The following is a 19,027-nucleotide window of genomic DNA, read 5'->3' on the forward strand; positions in this document are numbered from 1 at the left end:
AGACACCTTTTTTCCGGTCTCGGATTTGGCCTCGGATTTGGAGGTGCTGATTCTCATCCCAGCCGCTTCACACTTGGCTGCAAACTGTCCCAGTGCATGTTGCAGGTCCGGGTTTGATGGAGCCATTAGGACAACATCGTCTGCAAACAGCAGAGATGAGATCCTGTGGTCCCCAAACCGGACACCCTCCGACCCCTGACTGCGCCTAGAAATTCTGTCCATAAAAACAATGAACAGAACCGGTGACAAAGGGCAGCCCTGGCGGAGTCCAACATGCACTGGGAACAGGTCTGACTTACTGCCGGCAATGCGAACACAGCTCCTGCTCCGGTCATACAGGGACCGGACAGCCCTGAGTAAAGGGCCCCGTACTCCCGGAGCACCCCCCAAAGGACACCCTGAGGGACACGGTCGAAAGCCTTCTCCAGATCCACAAAGCACATGTGGACTGGTTGGGCAAACTCCCATGAACCCTCGAGCACCGGATGGAGAGTCTAGAGCTGGTCCAGTGTTCCACGACCGGGACGAAAACCACTCTGTTCCTCCTGAATCCGAGGTTCGACTATCGGTCGGATTCTCTTCTCCAGGACCTGGAATAGACCTTATGGGAGGCTGAGGAGTGTGATCCCTCTGTAGTTGGAACACACCCTCCGGTCCCCCTTCTTGAACAGAGGGACCACCACCCCGGTCTGCCAGTCCAGAGGCACGGTCCCCGAACGCCACGCGATGTTGCAGAGACGTGTCAACCAAGACAGTCCTACAACATCCAGATACTTTAGGTACTCAGGGCGGATCTCATCCACCCCCGGAGCCCTGCCACCGAGTTTGCGAACAACCTCAGTGACTTCAGCTTGGGTGATGGATGAGCCAGCCTCCGAGTCCCCGGTCTCTCTGCTTCCTCTTCGGAAGACGTGACTGAGGGATTAAGGAGATCCTCAAAGTATTCCTTCCACTGTCCAACGACATCCCCAGTCGAGGTCAGCAGGCCTCCACCTGCACCGTAAACGGTGTTGGTGAGGCACTGCTTCCCCCTCCTGAGGCGCCGGACGGCTTGCCAGAATTTCTTTGGTGCCGACCGATAGTCCTCCTCCATGGCCTCCCCGAACTCCTCCCATGCCCGGGTTTTTGCCTCTGCGACAGCACGAGCCGCGGCTCGCTTGGCCTGCCGATACCCGTCGATGACCTCCGGAGACCTACAAGCCAGAGTGGCCTGATAGGCCTCCTTCTTCAGTCTGACGGCATCCCTTACTTCCGGTGTCCACCACCGGGTTCGGGGGTTGCCGCCACGACAGGCACCGGAGACCTTGCGACCACAACTCCGAGCAGCCGCATCAACAATGGAGGCGGAGAACATGGTCCACTCGGACTCAATGTCCCCAACCTCCCCCGGGACATGGGAGAAGCTCTCCCGGAGGTCCAAGTTGAATACTCTACTGACAGAGGGCTCCACTAGACGTTCCCAACAGACCCTCACAATGCGCTTGGGTCTGCCAAGTCTGTCCGGCTTCCTCCTCCGCCATCGGATCCAACTCACCACCAGGTGGTGATCGGTTGACAACTCTGCCCCTCTCTTCACCCGAGTGTCCAAGACACGCGGCTGGAGGTCAGATGACACGACAACAAAGTCGATCATTGACCTCCGGCCTAGGGTGTCCTGGTGCCATGTGCACTGATGGACACCCTTGTGCTTGAACATGGTGTTCGTTATGGACAATCCGTGGCTAGCACAGAAGTCCAATAACTGAACACCGCTCGGGTTCAGATCGGGGAAGCCGTTCTTCCCGATCACCCCTCTCCAGGTGTCACTGTCATTGCCCACGTGGGCGTTGAAGTCCCCCAGTAGAACAACGGAGTCCCCGGTCGGTGCACTGTCCAGTACCCCTCCCAAGGACTCCAAGAAGGCCAGGTACTCTGCACTGCTGTTCGGCCCGTAGGCCGCCACAACAGTGAGAGACCTGTCCCCCACCCAAAGGCGGAGGGACGCGACCCTCTCGTTCACCGGGGTAAACTCCAACACGTGGCGGCTGAGCTGAGGGGCTATCAGCAAGCCCACACCAGCCCGCTGCCTCTCCCCGCGGGCAACACCAGAAAAGTGAAGCGTCCAGCCCCTCTCGAGGAGATGGGTTCCAGAGCCCAAACTGTGCGTGGAGGTGAGGCCGACTATATATAGTCGGTATCGCTCAACCTCCCGCACAAGCTCAGGCTCTTTCCCCCCCAGCGAGGTGACATTCCATGTCCCCAGAGTTAGTCTCTGTGTCTGTAGATCTGGTCGCCGAGGCCCCTGCCGTCGACTGCCGCCCAGATCTCTCTGCACCGGCCCCTTATGGATCCTCCTGCGGGTGGTGGGCCCACGGGAGGGCGACCCCACGTCGCTCTTTCGGGCTGTGCCCGGCCGGGCCCCGTGGGGTAAGACCCGGCCACCAGGCGCTCGCCATGGAGCACCCATCCCAGGCCTGGCTCCAGGATGGGGCCCCGGTGACGCCGATCCGGGCGACGTAAACTGCCTTGTTCGTGTTGTCATCATAGAGGGCTTCTGAACCGATCTTTGTCTGACCCGTCACCTAGGACCTGTTTGCCTTGGGAGACCCTGCCAGGGGCTTAAAGCCCCCGACAACATAGCTCCCGGGATCATTCGGGCACTCAAACCCCTCCACCACGTTAAGGTGTCGGTTCAAGGAGAGGTTTATTAGTTATTCTGTCTCCACTAGTGTTTAGGAACTAGCTTTACAGATAATTAACAGTTGCTGAAGCTTTGACTGTAAAACTGTAACTATATCATGTTACAACATTTTAATGAACACAACACATGCTCAGCTAGATAAAGATATATATTTTAGGTAAATATGATGTAGAAAAGAACAACATTGGCTAAAATACCCCAATAAAAACGTGTGTCAAATTAGCGCTTAGCTTGATGCTAACATGTATTAAAAATGCCATAGACATGCTAATGCTAATCGCGTCATGTATTTTATCGCAAATTTCACCAATATTCACAACTTTCAGATGATATACAGCCAATAAGTCTACTCCTAACAGTACAATACTTACAGACAGATATTTCAAAGGGCCAAATGACAGTTTAGAGGCTCAAACAATAAAGCATGTGACTGTAGAAAAGTCAATGAAGAAACTACGGAAGCTCTGAGCAGACCAAAACACATGAACTCAAAACGGAAATCTTTTACCACTGGGGGCAGCACATTAGTTATGGCATGTCTTTAAACAGTCAGAGTTTCTTGTTGTTGTTATTTTATTGACCTTCACCAAAGAGCACCTTTTTATACAATTTTTAAGACTTTCATCCCTGCTTGGAGGTCCCAGAAGCGTTCCTCTTTACTCTTCACTTTAACTGACAATAACGATTGGAACAGTTCTGATATTTGAGCACTTAATGCATATTTCCTTTAGAGTTTATATTTGTGTGTCTGGCAAAAACCTTTAGTGCTTTTGAGCATCCACAAAAGAGCACTATTTATGACATGCATCATGATATTAACAGACCTAAAACTACTAAGAAATAAGAAAACATGTGTCGGCCTAATTATCAAAATTCAACATGAAACGAAATATTGATGACACAACGTTTTCATTGCAGAAGATCTGGACTGTGTTTTATGAATTTCTAGTTAATCTTATCTAAACTTATGGCCACGTGAGAGATAAAACTGTGGTCTAAAATGACTCATGAACATAATTCTGTATATAAGTGTGAGAGCGTTTGTTGTTCTCACAGTTCTAGACACAATGGAAAGAGTGAGTGTGTTGCATGTTCTGCTGCTGCTACTGCTCTCCTCTCTGTCAGGAGCTGAACTTCAGGACAATGAGATCAGTGACCAAAGACAAGTGGGTCCTGAGAGTGTGAATGTCCCGGAGCAGCCTCAGCCCTGTCCATCAGACCTCCACGCTGTGCTGCGAGACATGAGCGCCGCTCTGGCTGAACACAGGGTCAGGATCGAGCAGCTGCACGCGCTGAACCAAGGTCAGGCTCAGCACTTCTTTGCATTTGAAATACTTCTGTTGTATTGAGTCATTTATTTACACATTGCTTGTCCACATTATCCACGATGTCTTAGAACAAGCAGCCAAACTGGGAGCGCTGGAGATGAAGACCAACGATGTGGACTCACGGCAACAAGGTACAGTAACAAGTCAATGTAAAAATTAACACATTGATGCTGAAACAAAGTGATTTTTTATTTATGGTGGAAATTGACATTTTTATTTTAGATTTGATTGGAATGGAATGATACTAATTGATACCAAAACTAGTATTGGGACTATTCTCATTTGAGCAAACATAAGATTGGACCAAACCTGAAGAGCTTTATTTTAGAATGGTCACAATCTATGTCCAAACTTCTACAATCATTCAAATTAGAGAAATATTCTGAGAACTATTCTATTTTTGTCTTCAACACAGCTTCAGACTCCTTATATTTTGGACATTTTACATTTCTATATTGATGTAAAATTACTTAATTATTTACTTCAAGGCTGAAAATGGAGGCGCTGTTTTGTGCTGGATTTTTACTCCATAGGCAAGGCAAGGCAAGGCAAGTTTATTTGTAGAGCACATTTCATACACAAGGCAATTCAAAGTGCTTCACACAGCAGGAAAAAATGCATTCAAATCACAAAGAAATTACAGAAACAGAAATACAATAAATATAACTAAATTAAAAATTATCAATCCAACTGATTTTCTAAACTAATAAAATCACAAACAAAAGAGAAGAGTGCAAAGAAAAAATCCTTTCAGTCATATGCGCAGCTAAACAAAACTGTTTTTAGCTTAGATTTGAACATTGTCAGAGTAGAACCTGTCTCACATCTTCAGGAAGACTGTTCCAGATTTTAGCTGAATAAAACTGAAACGCAGATTCCCCATGTTTTGTCCTGACTCTGGGCACCAGCAGGAGGCCGGTCCCTGAGGTGAAATGTGATTCATATTCCCTGTGAAAAGATAAAGCCCAGTCTCACTAAAACTAGTCTGAAACTTGCTGTGCTAAATGTCAGATCCTTATGTAACAAATCTCTCTTAATTAATAATTGTATTTCTTCTTATAATCTTGATTTTATGTTTTTAACTGAAACATGGCTTGACAAAAACACAGGAAATGTAGTTCTGATAGAATCTGCTCCACCCAACTTTAAGTTTGAATCTGAAACACGAGAAAACAAAAAAGGGGGTGGAGTCTGTGCTGTCTTTAGAGATGAAATAATTACCCGCAGGTTGTCTTTTGGGGTGTTTTCATCATTTGAGTATGTATCCTTTAAAATGGAGCTAAAACGGTCTCCATCCATTCTCTTCATTGTTTTATACAAGCCTCCCCAGCACTGCCAAAGTTTTATTGATGATTTTACTGAGATGCTTTCAGTCATATGCACAGACTTTGATGGTTTGGTCATTACAGGTAATTTCAATGTGCATGTTGATAATATTTGTGACAGAAACGCTAAAGAGCTTGATGCTGTCCTTGAAACCTTCAGTCTTACTCAGCATGTGAGAGGCCCCACCCACAGCAAAGGACACACTCTAGATCTCATAATTACAAAGGGGGTAAATATTTCAAATGTTAATGTGATCGATGTTGCTCTGTCTGATCATTTCTGTGTCTTCTTTGACCTGTCTGTTTCTCCCAAACCTCCGGTTGGTCCTGCAGTTGTTCAGAGGAGACACATAAGTGATGGCACAGGTGCACTGTTTATGGAAATGATAAACTTTGAAAATGTCTCATGTTCTAATGTAAATGATTTGTTGAACTCTGTTACATCTAGTGTTTTGAATGTTCTGGACACCATTGCCCCTATAAAGGCTAAAATGGTTAAAAATAAGCAGAAGGCGCCGTGGAGAAATGATGATTGGGTCAGGGCACAGAAAAGGGAGTGCCGCAGGGCCGAACGGAAATGGCGCAAGTCAAAGCTCCAGGTTCAAAAAGAGATTTACAAAGAAAAGCTGAACATGTACAACCTAATCTTATGTAGAACTAGGGAAAGATATTTTTCTGAAATAATTGGAAGCTGCAGTAACAACTCGCGTGTCCTGTTTGCCACAGTAAACAGATTAACAAACCCTCCAGCTCAGCTGCCGTTAGAACTCATTTCCACATCCAAGTGTAATGAGTTTGCATTATTCTTTAATGACAAAGTTCAGGGCATTAAAAATGCTATAAATCCCACAATGCAAAAAATTACCCTAAAACCACCAAGACACTTAGAGCTAACTCACTTTGCACCAGTAACTGACAAAACTGTCCATGAGATCATCACCAGTCTGAGTTCATCTACATGCTGCCTCGATGTGTTACCCACCAGATTTCTAAAGTCTGTGCTGAACAGTTTGTTAGCACCATTCACTCACATAGTTAACATGTCGCTTCAATCTGGAACATTCCCAATGTCTTTGAAAACTGCGGTCATAAAGCCTCTCCTAAAGAAGAGCAGTCTTGATGCCGCAGTACTGAGACATTACCGGCCCATCTCTAATCTGCCATTTTGGGGCAAAGTCCTTGAAAATATTGTTTACAACAGTCACAGATTTCCTCTTAATAAACAACTCATTTGATGTTTTTCAGTCAGGTTTTAGACCTCATCACAGCACTGAGACTGCTCTTGTCAAGGTGACAAATGACATCCGCCTGAACACTGACACGGGCAAAGCCTCAGTCTTAATTCTGTTAGATCTGAGTGCTGCTTTTGACACTGTTCATCATGGGATCCTCTTACAGAGACTAGAGGACTGGGTGGGCATCACTGGCACTGCCCTAAACTGGTTAAGGTCCTATCTGGAAGACAGGAAGTACTTTGTTGAAATTGGTAGCTGTGTCTCAGACCACATGACCCTGACCTGTGGAGTGCCCCAAGGGTCAGTCCTGGGTCCCCCTCTTTTCAACCTCTACATGCTGCCGTTAGGTCAGTTGATACGCAGTGAAAATGTGTCCTATCACAATTATGCAGACGACACTCAGATCTATGTTTCACTATCGGCAGGTGAATATGGACCAGTAGATTCACTCTGTCACTGCATCCAACAGATCAGTTTGTGGATGCAAAACAACTTTCTCCAGCTGAACTCAGACAAGACTGAAATAATCGTTTTTGGCCCACAGAAACAAAGAGAAAGTGTTAGCGGTCACCTCCAGAGTCTCGCTCTAAAACCTACAAACCAAATTAGAAATCTGGGGGTAATAATGGACTCAGACTTGAACTTTAATAGCCACGTCAAATCAATAACATCAGCAGCTTTTTACCATCTAAAAAACATTGCCAAAATCAAAAATATAGTGTCAAAACCAGATTTAGAGAGACTTATCCACGCGTTTGTCTCCAGTAGATTAGACTACTGTAACGGCCTGCTCACTGGTCTCTCCAAACGAGCTGTAAAACAGCTGCAGTACATCCAGAACGCTGCTGCTCGGGTCCTGACTAGAACCAGGAAGTATGATCACATTAGTCCTGTTCTCAGGTCTCTACACTGGCTCCCTGTGGCTCAGAGAATAGACTTTAAAGCAGCTCTGCTTGTGTACAAGTCTCTCCATGGCCTAGCACCAAAGTACATCTTGGATATGTTAGTGCCATATGAACCATCTCGGACTCTGAGGACCTCAGGGACCGGCCTCCTGCTGGTGCCCAGAGTCAGGACAAAACATGGGGAATCTGCGTTTCAGTTTTATGCAGCTAAAATCTGGAACAGTCTTCCTGAAGATGTGAGACAGGTTCTACTCTGACAATGTTCAAATCTAAGCTAAACACAGTTTTGTTTAGCTGCGCATATGACTGAAAGGATTTTTTCTTTGCACTCTTCTCTTTTGTTTGTGATTTTATTAGTTTAGAAAATCAGTTGGATTGATAATTTTTAATTTAGTTAATTTTATTGTAGTTAATTTTTATCGTTGCACTCTTCTCTTTTGTTTGTGATTTTATTAGTTTAGAAAATCAGTTGGATTGATAATTTTTAATTTAGTTAATTTTATTGTATTTCTGTAATTTCTTTGTGATTTGAATGCATTTTTCCTGCTGTGTGAAGCACTTTGAATTGCCTTGTGTATGAAATGTGCTCTACAAATAAACTTGCCTTGCCTTGCCTTGAGGTCCTCAGAGTCCGAGATGGTTCATATGGCACTAACATATCCAAGATGTACTTTGGTGCTAGGCCATGGAGAGACTTGTACACAAGCAGAGCTGCTTTAAAGTCTATTCTCTGAGCCACAGGGGGCAGTGTAGAGACCTGAGAACAGGACTAATGTGATGGTACTTCCTGGTTCTAGTCAGGACCCGAGCAGCAGCGTTCTGGATGTACTGTAGCTGTTTTACAGCTCGTTTGGAGAGACCAGTGAGCGGCCGTTACAGTCTAATCTACTGGAGACAAACGCATGGATAAGTCTCTCTAAATCTGGTTTTGACACTATATTTTTGATTTTGGCAATGTTTTTTAGATGGTAAAAAGCTGCTGATGTTATTGATTTGACGTGGCAATTAAAGTTCAAGTCTGAGTCCATTATTACCCCCAGATTTCTAATTTGGTTTGTGGGTTTTAGAGCGAGACTCTGGAGGTGACCGCTAACACTTTCTCTTTGTTTCTGTGGGCCAAAAACGATTATTTCAGTCTTGTCTGAGTTCAGCTGGAGAAAGTTGTTTTGCCTCCACACACTGATCTGTTGGATGCAGTGACAGAGTGAATCCACTGGTCCATATTCACCTGCCGATAGTGAAACATAGATCTGAGTGTCGTCTGCATCATTGTGATAGGATACATTTTCACTGCGTATCAACTGACCTAACGGCAGCATGTAGAGGTTGAATAGAAGGGGACCCAGGACTGACCCTTGGGGCACTCCACAGGTCAGGGTCATGTGGTCTGAGACACAGCTACCAATTTCAACAAAGTACTTCCTGTCTTCCAGATAGGACCTTAACCAGTTTAAGGCGGGGCCAGTGATGCCCACCCAGTCCTCTGGTCTCTGTAAGAGGATCCCATGATCGACAGTGTCAAAAGCAGCACTCAGATCTAACAGAATTAAGACTGAGGCTTTGCCCGTGTCAGTGTTCAGGAGGATGTCATTTGCCACCTTGACAAGAGCAGTCTCAGTGTGATGAGGTCTAAAACCTGACTGAAAAACATCAAATGAGTTGTTTATTAAGAGGAAATCTGTGAGCTGTTGGTAAGCAACCTTTTCAAGGACTTTGCCCCAAAATGGCAGATTAGAGATGGGCCGGTAATGACTCAGTACTGCGGCATCAAGACTGCTCTTCTTTAGGAGAGGCTTTATGACCGCAGTTTTCAAAGACATTGGGAATGTTCCAGATTGAAGCGACATGTTAACTATGTGAGTGAATGGTGCTAACAAACTGTTCAGCACAGACTTTAGAAATCTGGAGGCTCACACATCGAGGCAGCTGTAGATGAACTCAGACTGGTGATGATCTCATGGACAGTTTTGTCAGTTACTGGTGCAAAGTGAGTGAGCTCTAAGTGTCTTGGTGGTTTTAGGGTATTTTTTTGCATTGTGGGATTTATAGCATTTTTAATGCCCTGAACTTTGTCATTAAAGAATAATGCAAACTCATTACACTTGGATGTGGAAATGAGTTCTAACGGCAGCTGAGCTGGAGGGTTTGTTAATCTGTTTACTGTGGCAAACAGGACGCGCGAGTTGTTACTGCAGCTTCCAATTATTTCAGAAAAATATCTTTCCCTAGTTCTACATAAGATTAGGTTGTACATGTTCAGCTTCTCTTTGTAAATCTCTTTTTGAACCTGGAGCTTTGACTTGCGCCATTTCCGTTCGGCCCTGCGGCACTCCCTTTTCTGTGCCCTGACCGAATCATCATTTCTCCACGGCGCCTTCTGCTTATTTTTAACCATTTTAGCCTTTATAGGGGCGATGGTGTCCAGAACATTCAAAACACTAGATGTAACAGAGTTCAACAAATCATTTACATTAGAACATGAGACATTTTCAAAGTTTATCATTTCCATAAACAGTGCACCTGTGCCATCACTTATGTCTCCTCTGAACAACTGCAGGACCAACCGGTGGTTTGGGAGAAACAGACAGGTCAAAGAAGACACAGAAATGATCAGACAGAGCAACATCGATCACATTAACATTTGAAATATTTACCCCCTTTGTAATTATGAGATCTAGAGTGTGTCCTTTGCTGTGGTTGGGGCCTCTCACATGCTGAGTAAGACTGAAGGTTTCAAGGACAGCATCAAGCTCTTTAGCGTTTCTGTCACAAATATTATCGACATGCACATTGAAATTACCTGTAATGACCAAACCATCAAAGTCTGTGCATATGACTGAAAGCATCTCAGTAAAATCATCAATAAAACTTTGGCAGTGCTGGGGAGGCTTGTATAAAACAATGAAGAGAATGGATGGAGACCGTTTTAGCTCCATTTTAAAGGATACATACTCAAATGATGAAAACACCCCAAAAGACAACCTGCGGGTAATTATTTCATCTCTAAAGACAGCACAGACTCCACCCCCTTTTTTGTTTTCTCGTGTTTCAGATTCAAACTTAAAGTTGGGTGGAGCAGATTCTATCAGAACTACATTTCCTGTGTTTTTGTCAAGCCATGTTTCAGTTAAAAACATAAAATTAAGATTATAAGAAGAAATAAAATTATTAATTAAGAGAGATTTGTTACATAAGGATCTGACATTTAGCACAGCAAGTTTCAGACTAGTTTCAGTGAGACTGGGCTTTATCTTTTCACAGGGAATATGAATCACATTTCTCAGATTGGGCCTGACTCGCATTTTGTTTTTCCATCTGTGTGATGATGTGACTACAGAAATAGCACTATGGGGGGCTCTTTTTACATAGGGCCCCGGGTTGGTTTGATTTCTAATATGACAATAAGTCCCGGCAACGCTGAGACCCAGTGCATCCTAGCTATGGGAGATACCAGGTGAAAGGCGAGGTTGGATGGGTGGTGGGGCTTTTGTAGCCGAGGAGAGTTTGGGACCAGGTGAGAGGCGAGGGGGGATGGGTGGTGGGGCTTTTGTTGGTGTAGTCGGCTTGTGCAGGGAAGAGTTGATAAGTATTGACATAGCCCTTGCTATATTGGGCGTGAGTGGAGCCATCTTAATGCCTGATTTGATCAGACTTTCAAAATGGCTGGGAAGGCCCATGGGTGAGGGTGGAGATGAGAAGGAGAATGATGAATCTTTAGTGGGAGTAGATGTTGCAGGGGGAACCCAGGGCTGGTGTGAAGGCAGGGGCGATGACAGGGATGTTGTTGGGCTTGTCACAGATGGGTCCAAGGCCTTTGAAGATTGTTCCTTTGCTGGAGGCGGTGGAGGTGAATGTGGAGCAGCTGGAGCTGAATCCTTTGCTGGTGGTGGTGGAGCAGCTGCTGATGAATCCTTTGGTGGAGGCTGAGGTTGTGGTGCTTTTGATGTTGAAACATTGGCTCGGTCTCTGGCTGATGGAGCAGGAATTCTTCTCTCATTCCTCTCTTGTCTAACTATCTGCTCAGGACCCTGTCCAGGCCCAGTCCAATGCCTCAGAGCGTGGAGCAGGTTCTCTGTCAGCACCCTCACTCCACCTCTGCATAGGTGGGGGCCATTTCTCTTAAACAGGTCCTCTCGTTTCCAGAATAGATAGAAGTTCTCAATGTAGTGTAGTCCTCTCGGGGAACACTCTTTGGACAGCCATGTGTTCAGCTGAAGAAGCCGGCTAAACTTGTTTATCCTCCTGTCGATGTTTGGAAGAGGTCCACTTATGAATGTTTTGATTTCCATTTTATCAAGCAAGTCGAATAACTTCAAGAAGTCTTTTTTCAAAACTTCAGTCTGTTCCCGCCGCATGTCCACTGCACCCATATGCACAATCAGCTGTTTAGCTCCTCCATGCTTAGCCATAATATTTGGAAGGAGTGACGTTATCTCAGAAACAGTGGCGCTTGGAAAAGAATGTGTGTTTATCTTTTCATGCGTCACGTGACTTATCGCGCCGTCCCCAACCAAAACAATAAGGTAAGATAAGATAAGATATTCCTTGCGTGACCTTGGCTCCTGGCACAGATCCTCCTCGCTGGCCACGTCATCTTTCCTTTTTTCATTTAATTCCATCTCTGAAAGTGGTAAAAATCTGTTGGTGAGCTGTATTTTAGGTGACTTCACCTTATCTTTGTATCGTTTAGGCTTTGCTCCAAGTTTGTTCCAAGAAACAGCCTGGTCTTTCTGGTTTTTAGACAGTTTTGGAAACGACACAGAGTCACTGCGGTTTAGGTTGAAAGTAGCAGTTTTTCTTGTAAAAAGTGTGCTCTTCTTACCGTCGGTTGACACAGGAATGGTATCGTGAAGAACTTTTTCAGATTCCAAAACAAATATCCGTGTTTTCAGCTCATTAATTTCTTGTTGATATTTCCGACAGCGTTCACAGTCTTTCTCACTTCTTCTCCCGGACATGTCGCTGGCGTCAGATATGTCGTTAACACTGGAAAAATGTTCTTAAAATCCTTGGTTTACTTGAAAAAGTCTAAAGCAAAAATGTTTGGAAGACAAAAACTGATAAAAAGCAAAATAAATAAGGAAAGCAGCGATAGCAAGCGGAGCGAGCAAAAAAGCGTGTGCACTCTTCTGAAGCAGGATATGTATTTCCATACAAACATGTATAAAAGTTATGTATATGCAAATATGTTCAGTTTATCTCCTGCATCAGCACTTGTGGAGAGTCTAAAACACAGTGATTTGTCTCTACGCCCACTTTTTTCTCAAGTCTATTTTGAAGGAAAAGTTAGGGAGACAGATATGACGAAGCTTTATTTGCAATATCAGTACAATTGATCTTATTTTTCTCCATTTCAGGCCAAGCCGCAGAACTTAACAGCATAAAGACTCGGACAAACGTGACTGAAAACCATGTGGCGTGCCTGAGGAGAGACAGACAAGGTGAGACTTGATCATTGGTATTGAAACTTCTGTCTCAGTTTCCAGAAGTGTTAATACATGAAAGAGGCCAAAATACTACAGCTTCAACAACATATTCCCTTCAAGGTTTCAGGGTTAAACTTTTAAAATAAGATGATTGGCCCTGGCTGCGTTTTGAGTGCTGAAACTAAGAGTTTGTTGAAGACATGCATAACACCATGGTTTAGCTCCAAACTACTGCTATTAACCACATTTATACTGCTATATCCTTTGGTTACAGACAGTTAACGTTCAGACTTTATGTTTATTATATATTTTTCAGTTGGACAAGTGGCTTTCTCTGCATCTTTATTGGCTTCAGGCTCTGGAAACACTGGACCCTTTAACACTCAGGTTCCTTTAACCTTCAGATTTGTGATCACAAACATTGGAAATGCCTACAACCCAGACTCAGGTGAAGCACTCACACGTTACACTGAGATATGTGACATTTACCAACACTAAATGTCTAAATGTCCTACAGGCTTTTTCACTGCACCGGTGAGAGGGGCCTACCACTTTGAGCTCCACAATGGTGGATATGGACATTCCACACATCATGCAGGGGCTTACTTGGTGAAGAATGGAGGGAATATTTGCGTTGCTTATGAACATCAGACAAATGGATTCAGCAAATCCTCTAACGGGGCCACACTGCTCCTGGAGGCTGGAGACATTGTGCTTGTGCGTCTGAGGGAGAATTCAGTCATGTTTGATGATGGAAATCACCACAGCACATTCAGTGGTCACCTGCTGTTTACAATGTGAGAAAAGCTTATTTTTTTATCGTTAATTTTTACAGTAACATGTACATTGTATTTGACTGTGTTTCTTTTGAGGTAAAACATTTTCTGCAGACCCCCTGCACTTTAAACATCGAACCCACATCATGTATCATACCTCTTATACTTTTTCATATTAAAGGTTGAATGGACCATTTTTTTGGCCCAAATCTGAGTCTTATTTCCTCGTGGCGTGGACTGTCCATTTGTCCTGCCACGTATCAATCATAAAACGCACCTACCGCTCACCTGCAGCCTCGTGTGGCTCGTCCTCATGAAAGCAGCACGTTTCCGCGTGTCTAAGTGCATTGATCTATCATAATATAGTTCCCTCAGTGTACAGGACAAAATTAGGACGGAGAAAGACAGTTTGAGCTCAGAAGAGACGGAAATCTACGGGAGACGAGAGATTCGATGTGATCCGTCGCGCTAATAAACAAAAGCACGTGTGTGTTGTATCGGTCCACACGGGGGAGTGGCATGTGCGCGGGGGAGTGGCATGTGCGCGGGGGAGTGGCATGTGCGCGGGGGAGTGGCATGTGCGCGGGGGAGTGGCATGAGCGCGGGGGAGTGGCATGTGCGCGGGGGAGTGGCATGTGCGCGGGGGAGTGGCATGTGCGCGGGGGAGTGGCATGTGCGCGGGGGAGTGGCATGTGCGCGGGGGTGTGGCATGTGCGCGGGGGAGTGGCATGTGCGCGGGGGAGTGGCATGTGCGCGGGGGAGTGGCATGTGCGCGGGGGAGTGGCATGTGCGCGGGGGAGTGGCATGTGCGCGGGGGTGTGGCATGTGCGCGGGGGAGTGGCATGTGCGCGGGGGAGTGGCATGTGCGCGGGGGAGTGGCATGTGCGCGGGGGAGTGGCATGTGCGCGGGGGAGTGGCATGTGCGCGGGGGAGTGGCATGTGCGCGGGGGAGTGGCATGTGCGCGGGGGAGTGGCATGTGCGCGGGGGAGTGGCATGTGCGCGGGGGAGTGGCATGTGCGCGGGGGAGTGGCATGTGCGCGGGGGAGTGGCATGTGCACGGGGGAGTTCTCAAAATCAAAATCGCCTATTGCGCCTTTAACATTGTCGTCATTGATGGAATAAAAGTTAACTAAATGATTACACAAAATTGTATAAAACTCCTGAATATATTAAATTATATAATCTAAAATGATACTACTATACATAAATTATAAGCATTTTAGTGGCCAAGTTAAAAAACAACAACCTATAAATAGCTTAAATAGCTTAAAATAAATAGAATAATAAAAAAAGACAATGAAATGTATTGTTTGACTTTGAGATTGACTTGATAATTATTATATTGTACTTACTCTTGCACAAAACTCTTAGCAAATCATTGTTTAGTGTATTGTGGTAATGTTGTATTATGATCTGTTAAGGCCAGTTAATTTATTACTTAGTTTACGGATCCGCAGAAAAAATCTTTTGAAATTGAAATTCTATTTATATTTCGCCCGCTTGTTCAATATATTTCATTTAAAAATCCGTAAACCAAGTAATAAAATAACTGCGGCCTAAGCATGAAATAAAATGTTTTTTTTACATATCAGTTTCCACTTTATCGCTGCCCAAACACTTTTTTCTTGACAAACTCTACATCTCGTCTCCCAGACGACACATTTCATCATGCCCATCATGCCTCATCATGCCCATCATGCCCATCATGCCCATCATGCTCATCATGCTCATCATGCTCATCATGCTCATCATGCTCATCATGCCCATCATGCCCATCATGCTCATCATGCTCATCATGCTCATCATGCCCATCATGCTCATCATGCTCATCATGCTCATCATGCTCATCATGCCCATCATGCCCATCATGCCCATCATGCCCATCATGCCCATCATGCTCATCATGCTCATCATGCTCATCATGCTCATCATGCTCATCATGCCCATCATGCCCATCATGCTCATCATGCTCATCATGCCCATCATGCCCATCATGCCCATCATGCCCATCATGCCCATCATGCTCATCATGCTCATCATGCTCATCATGCCCATCATGCTCATCATGCTCATCATGCTCATCATGCCCATCATGCCCATCATGCTCATCATGCTCATCATGCTCATCATGCCCATCATGCCCATCATGCTCATCATGCTCATCATGCCCATCATGCCCATCATGCTCATCATGCTCATCATGCCCATCATGCTCATCATGCTCATCATGCTCATCATGCTCATCATGCCCATCATGCCCATCATGCCCATCATGCCCATCATGCCCATCATGCTCATCATGCTCATCATGCTCATCATGCTCATCATGCTCATCATGCCCATCATGCCCATCATGCTCATCATGCCCATCATGCCCATCATGCCCATCATGCCCATCATGCCCATCATGCTCATCATGCTCATCATGCTCATCATGCCCATCATGCTCATCATGCTCATCATGCTCATCATGCTCATCATGCCCATCATGCTCATCATGCCCATCATGCCCATCATGCCCATCATGCTCATCATGCTCATCATGCTCATCATGCTCATCATGCTCATCATGCCCATCATGCTCATCATGCCCATCATGCCCATCATGCCCATCATGCCCATCATGCCCATCATGCCCATCATGCTCATCATGCTCATCATGCTCATCATGCCCATCATGCTCATCATGCCCATCATGCTCATCATGCTCATCATGCTCATCATGCTCATCATGCCCATCATGCCCATCATGCTCATCATGCTCATCATGCCCATCATGCTCATCATGCCCATCATGCCCATCATGCCCATCATGCCCATCATGCCCATCATGCCCATCATGCTCATCATGCTCATCATGCTCATCATGCTCATCATGCCCATCATGCCCATCATGCCCATCATGCCCATCATGCCCATCATGCTCATCATGCTCATCATGCTCATCATGCCCATCATGCCCATCATGCCCATCATGCCCATCATGCTCATCATGCTCATCATGCTCATCATGCTCATCATGCCCATCATGCCCATCATGCTCATCATGCTCATCATGCCCATCATGCCCATCATGCTCATCATGCTCATCATGCCCATCATGCTCATCATGCTCATCATGCTCATCATGCTCATCATGCCCATCATGCCCATCATGCCCATCATGCCCATCATGCCCATCATGCTCATCATGCTCATCATGCTCATCATGCCCATCATGCCCATCATGCCCATCATGCCCATCATGCTCATCATGCTCATCATGCTCATCATGCTCATCATGCCCATCATGCCCATCATGCTCATCATGCTCATCATGCTCATCATGCCCATCATGCTCATCATGCTCATCATGCTCATCATGCTCATCATGCCCATCATGCCCATCATGCCCATCATGCTCATCATGCTCATCATGCTCATCATGCTCATCATGCTCATCATGCTCATCATGCTCATCATGCCCATCATGCCCATCATGCCCATCATGCCCATCATGCTCATCATGCCCATCATGCCCATCATGCTCATCATGCTCATCATGCTCATCATGCTCATCATGCCCATCATGCCCATCATGCTCATCATGCTCATCATGCCCATCATGCTCATCATGCCCATCATGCCCATCATGCCCATCATGCCCATCATGCCCATCATGCTCATCATGCTCATCATGCCCATCATGCCCATCATGCTCATCATGCTCATCATGCTCATCATGCCCATCATGCCCATCATGCTCATCATGCCCATCATGCTCATCATGCCCATCATGCCCATCATGCTCATCATGCCCGTCATGCCCGTCATGCCCATCATGCCCATCATGCCCATCATGCTCATCATGCTCATCATGCTCATCATGCCCATCATGCTCATCATGCTCATCATGCTCATCATGCTCATCATGCCCATCATGCTCATCATGCCCATCATGCCCATCATGCCCATCATGCTCATCATGCTCATCATGCTCATCATGCTCATCATGCCCATCATGCCCATCATGCTCATCATGCCCATCATGCTCATCATGCCCATCATGCCCATCATGCTCATCATGCTCATCATGCCCATCATGCTCATCATGCCCGTCATGCCCGTCATGCCCGTCATGCCCGTCATGCCCGTCATGCCCGTCATGCCCATCATGCCCATCATGCCCATCATGCCCATCATGCCCACCCTAACACCTGACCAAGTCACCCCAGTGTTGTGTCAATAAACAGGAAACAGCTTAAGCTAACGTGTGATAGCTTCGCTATGCTAAGTCTCTCAGCTCATATTCATTTTATGTATTTATTTATACAGTTATGTAAAGTTCCTTTGGCGAGAGGTTTTTAATGGGTTGTTTCACGAGCCCGCGATGTCAAAAAACGGAGATCCAAATAAAAATAAAAATACATATTCTGCACCAGCAACTCCGACACCGAGTTCAGAAGAGCCTGGCTGTGTCCGGCCGCGCAAGCGTCCACTCTCCCTCAATCATTCAATTTAATTTGTTTCTTTTGTGTTTTTTGTGTTGTCTGATGTGTGTAACTGTGTGTATTCCTTATGCATTCGTGTTTTGGGTGTGTTTTGTCCTAATCTTCGTGTTGTTTCGTGTTGTGGGTCGTGTGGGTCGTGTGGGTCGTGTGGGTCGTGTGGGTCGTGTGGGGCGTGTGGGTCGTGTGGGGCGTGTGGGTCGTGTGGTTCGTGTGGGTCGTGTGGTTCGTGTGGGTCGTGTGGGTCGTGTGGGTCGTGTGGGTCGTGTGGGTCGTGTGGTTCGTGTGGGTCGTGTGGGTCGTGTGGGTCGTGTGGGTCGTGTGGGGCGTGTGGGTCGTGTGGGGCGTGTGGGTTGTGTGGGTTGTGTGGGGCGTGTGGGTTGTGTGGGTCGTGTGGGTCGTGTGGGGTGTGTGGGTCGTGTGGGGCGTGTGGGGCGTGTGGTTTGTGTGGGTCGTGTGGGGTGTGTGGGGTGTGTGGGTCGTGTGGGGTGTGTGGGGCGTGTGGGTCGTGTGGGGTGTTGGGGTGTGTGGGGTGTGTGGGGTGTGTGGGGCGTGTTGGTCGTGTGGGGTGTTGGGGTGTGTGGGGTGGGTGGGTTGTGTGGTGTGTGTGGGTCGTGTGGGGTGTGTGGGGTGTGTGGGTCGTGTGGGGTGTGTGGGGTGTGTGGGTCGTGTGGGTCGTGTGGGTCGTGTGGGTCGTGTGGGGCGTGTGGGTCGTGTGGGGCGTGTGGGTTGTGTGGGTTGTGTGGGGCGTGTGGGTTGTGTGGGTCGTGTGGTTCGTGTGGGTCGTGTGGGTCGTGTGGGTCGTGTGGGTCGTGTGGGGCGTGTGGGTCGTGTGGGGCGTGTGGGTTGTGTGGGTTGTGTGGG

At 46.5% G+C, this 19,027-nt stretch overlaps 1 protein-coding gene across 2 annotated transcripts; it reads left to right on the forward strand.

Moving 5' to 3' along the window:
• The first annotated feature begins 3,741 nt into the window (after nt 1–3,741).
• On the forward strand, nt 3,742–13,849 carry LOC140347046 (complement C1q-like protein 2). Of its 2 annotated transcripts, XM_072433368.1 has the most exons (5): nt 3,742–3,982; nt 4,077–4,139; nt 12,831–12,914; nt 13,216–13,347; nt 13,417–13,849. In XM_072433368.1, the coding sequence occupies exons 1-5, from the start codon at nt 3,748–3,750 to the stop codon at nt 13,698–13,700; spliced, it is 798 nt and encodes a 265-aa protein (XP_072289469.1). In that variant the 5' UTR covers nt 3,742–3,747; the 3' UTR covers nt 13,701–13,849. The 2 variants fall into 2 exon arrangements, with proteins under 2 accessions (XP_072289469.1, XP_072289470.1); XM_072433369.1 differs by lacking the exon at nt 12,831–12,914.
• Nucleotides 13,850–19,027: the final 5,178 nt, after the last annotated feature.

Source organism: Eucyclogobius newberryi, unplaced genomic scaffold, assembly GCF_026437365.1.
Source record: "Eucyclogobius newberryi isolate DKJ021-1_F unplaced genomic scaffold, fEucNew1.0.hap1 SCAF_6, whole genome shotgun sequence".
Taxonomy (NCBI): domain Eukaryota; kingdom Metazoa; phylum Chordata; class Actinopteri; order Gobiiformes; family Gobiidae; genus Eucyclogobius; species Eucyclogobius newberryi.

Excerpts from the sequence above, each read along its gene's own strand:
- LOC140347046 (XM_072433368.1), top strand. The coding sequence starts at position 3,748 with ATGGAAAGAGTGAGTGTGTTGCATGTTCTGCTGCTGCTACTGCTCTCC. Across the intron at positions 12,915-13,215 it reads CCTGAGGAGAGACAGACAAG|TTGGACAAGTGGCTTTCTCT; the intron begins GTGAGACTTGAT and ends TATATTTTTCAG. Across the intron at positions 13,348-13,416 it reads TGCCTACAACCCAGACTCAG|GCTTTTTCACTGCACCGGTG; the intron begins GTGAAGCACTCA and ends AATGTCCTACAG.